Below are 3,946 nucleotides of genomic sequence, written 5' to 3' on the forward strand. Positions count from 1 at the left end.
ATGGCATTCAAAACTCCAATTGGGATGTCTCCTTATAGGTTGGTCAATGGAAAAGCATGTCACTTGCCAGTTGAGTTGGAACATCGAGCTTATTGGGAAACGAAGAAGCTGTATTTTGAAAAAAACTACTGGCAAAATAGGCTACTCCAACTAAATGAGCTTGATGAGTTTCTTAATGAAGCCTGTGAGAATGCCAAGATCTACAAGGAACGCACCAAGGCATGGAACGACAAGAACTTGACTAGAATAGAGTTCCAACCCGGGCAACAGGTACTTTACTTTAATTCAAGGTTGAGACTCTTTCTCATAAAGTTAAAATCAAGGTGGTATGGTCCCTATATTGTGGTGAAGCTGCTCCCATATGCCTCTGTTGAAGTGCTAGGCAAGAATGGTTCATCGTTTAAAGTAAATGGTCAACAATTGAAGCCATACTTGGGTGATCCTATTGACCAAGCCAAGTCAGTAATCCTCTTGAAACCCATCTGAAGAGGAGTTCAACGTCTGGCTAAATAACACTAACGACAGCGCCTTTGGGAGGCATCCCGTATTTTTGTAGTTTCTTTCTTTACGTTTTGCCTAGCTGGAACAATTTTTAAGTTTTAATTTTCACACTTGTAATTTTTTAATTTTTGGTTGATATTTGTAAATATGGAACTCTAGAAAACGTGAAAACTCAAAAAGATGAAAAAAAAAAGTAAGTAGAAAATTTTTTGTTAAGGGTCGCGGCAAGGCCCTTTACAGCAATGGAGGAAGTTTTCCAAAGAGAGGTGGGCCATGACACAACTCAACAGGGCTGTGGTGCTCAAACCTAGAAATTTTCCAAAAAATGAGGCAGGCCACGACTAAGAAAAAGGATGGTTGCGGCCCCTGAAGTCAAATTTCTCATAAAAATGAAGTGGGTCGCGGCGCTGGAATAGGCGGGTCGCGGCCCTTGGTCGCACTGTTGATTTAGTGAATAATAAACCCTAAAAAAATTTCACTTCTTCGCTTTACATTTTTCCCTCTTCTCCATACCTCCGAATCCACCTTCCCAAACACTGCTTTCAATCATCACTCTAACCTTTTCCATTAAATCACCACCTCCAAGCTATTATCCATCTATATTCTCTCAAACTTACCTTCAAAACAATTTTTATTCATCCAAAAGGCCCCATATCTGAAAATTCCCCATCCAACACCTTTGGGATTTGATTCTTGAGCTTCAAAAGAGAGAAGAAGGGTGGTGTCAAGGGTATCTTACACAAGTAAGTCCAATTTCATCATTCTTTGTGAAGTTTTTGTGTTAAGTTGGTAATTGTGGATAAATTTTTGTGTGGGAATTTTTGTGGAGAAAATTTATGGATTGTTGTGAATGAGATAGAATAATTTATGAGAAATTTGACTATTTGTGATCAATTTTTGTGTGGGAAAGTGAGAAAAACAAGGGGAAATTCTGCTCAAAATTTTCTAGGACTTTTGGTGATTGAATTAGAGTTGTGTAATATTGATATGGGTACGAAGAGAAATCCTCCACGCATTACTCATTCCAAAAAGGGCTCTAAGCCCTCATCCTCCCACAATGTTCCCCCACCACCGCCACCACCACCCACTGATTTTAATACCTACAAATTCAAAACTAAGGAGGCTGCATAATTGCTTAAGAGAATTAATGGGAAATTGTTTGTTCCGGAAAGGGAATGGTATATCAAGTGGAACTGTACCTGAATGACCCCCCATATGAGACAATAAGACCTGAAATTGCTAGAAAAAATTAGGGTATGTTTTGTAAGCCAATACAAGTGGATAGTGCTAATTACTCTCAATTGTATGAGTTTTATGCCAATTTCCCAAGTCAAGATGAATAGCTAAAAGTTTTTGTTCGGGTAAAGGAGGTGCCATCAAACATTGATTCTTTCAACACTTTGCTCCACCTACCTACTCTTCTGGCAACTGATGATGAACACTGGTGGTTGGCACATTTTAGTGAGGTGGCTGAGACATTGAGCATGTCGGAGCTCAATTTAATTATTATGGTTGTGAGGCCAAGCATTTGTTCTGATGGAAATTTAATCGCATTGCCCATGCATGGGCCTATTTTGTGAGTGCCCATCTATTGCCCAGGACTCATTTTTCCTCTATTGATCAGGAGAGGTGTATGTTGGTTTATGCTATCATGACAGGGAAGACAGTGGATGTGGGACACGTACTCTGGTATAGCATCAGAAACATCAATAAGGTCAACACCACTTGTGGCTTGGCGCATGGCATATTTATAAGTCAATTGTGTGAAACTTATGAGGTGCCTGTGATTGAAGGAGACATCATATGGAAGCCCATGAAACTAATCACGTTGTCCATGGTTCATGGTTTTCCTCTGGCCTCTCTTGAGCCACCACAACCTGTCCAAGCCCCAAAACATCCTCGGGTTGGAGAAGATGAGAAGACGGATCCCATTGGTACAGGTGAAGCTGATGATGCTGGGCCCAGTGGTAGTGCGCCCTATTTGGCTATTTGTGGTCCCATTGATTATCACACTCAGTGCACACATAATCGACTGGATTACATCATTCAACAAAATCAGTAAATTATCCAGTCGCATCATGCTCAAAACCAGCATTTGAATCAATATATGGAGCAGTGCAATCAGTATGAAGCACAGCACGTGGATGTGCTCAATGCTTTGGTACAATGGTATTCGATGAGTGAAGCTGAGCAGAATACCTTTATGTATCACCAGTTGTACCAGCCTTACTACCCACCGCCTCCACCACCACCATACTGATGTGGCGAGTGTCCTATTCGGTAAGTTTTCTTTCCTTTTCTTTTTTTGTCACATTGGGGACATTGTGTTAATTAATTTTGGGGGAGGAGATTTACTTTCGTTTTGTATATATTGAATAGTTGTTTTTGTGTTTTAGTTGTGTATTGTATTTGGTTAGTCTTTTATTTACTATGTTGTTGTGGTTAGGATGCTTAGAGTGTCGTGTTTGTGTGAATCAAATTGTCAATGCTTGCCTATGATATGGAAGAAAATGTCGTGCAAATTTTCAAAAAAAATTTATCAATTGAATCTGTGTGCTTGGTTAGACTTCATTGGTAGCTTGTTTCGATCCATGAAATAAAAAATATTTGAATGTTTAGCCATGATTGGAAAATTCTTTGCAATTTTAATTTGAATGTATGCATTGTTAAAAATTGGCTTGTGGTTTGATGTATGAACGAATCTAGAACTGGCTTGTTTATCATTTGAGACGAAATCCTAGATGAGATATGCTTAGGAAAGTGATTTAGACAATTTCTTAGAACGTTTGAGCTTTTCAAGCCAACCCAAAATTAATGTCCATTGTTACCCTTGTTAAGCCTAAAATTATCCTCTTTGTTGTTTCACACCAATTGTTAGCCAAATAGACATTTTGTTAGTTTTCATTCCTTTACCAAATTACTATGAGCATATGGATAAATAATGGGGAATGAATTATAAGGGGATGTGATTAGTTTTGTAATTTTGCGCATTGTAATGAAGAGTAAAAAGGTTGAGAATTGAAAATCCAAGCTACACTCTTGTTATGCTTTCACAAAAACAAGTTTGGGGGAGTTTAGTTTGAAAAAAAAATGATCAAGTGAAATAAGATTTTCTCAACCCTTACTTGGGTTCATATGGGGTTTTCTTTGGAAATTGATTAGGTGAATTGTTGGTTTGTAAGTTCATATGCTTATGGTAATGTGGAGGCTAAATGACATATATCTACCCATTGCCTGAGCCTATTGTTATTAGCCTAAAGTCCTAGTGATTCTTGAGCATATTTTGTATACATTAAGGGTAGAGTGGTGAACAATTCAAGCATATGGATTAATGGTTTGATGGGTTGATGGTTACATAGATTCAATTGTTGAGTATTTTTTTTTTTTGTTTATGGTTCAATAGGCATTTTTGGATTGAATCAGGTTGTCGGTGTGGTGTAACTAA

At 38.3% G+C, this 3,946-nt stretch overlaps 1 protein-coding gene across 1 annotated transcript; it reads left to right on the forward strand.

Annotated features, from left to right (window-relative positions):
* Positions 1-486, forward strand: LOC133792020 (uncharacterized). Its single transcript, XM_062229929.1, has one exon. The coding sequence runs from the start codon at positions 1-3 to the stop codon at positions 484-486; it is 486 nt and encodes a 161-aa protein (XP_062085913.1).
* Positions 487-3,946: the final 3,460 nt, after the last annotated feature.

The sequence above is a fragment of the Humulus lupulus genome, chromosome 7, assembly GCF_963169125.1.
Source record: "Humulus lupulus chromosome 7, drHumLupu1.1, whole genome shotgun sequence".
Lineage (NCBI taxonomy): Eukaryota > Viridiplantae > Streptophyta > Magnoliopsida > Rosales > Cannabaceae > Humulus > Humulus lupulus.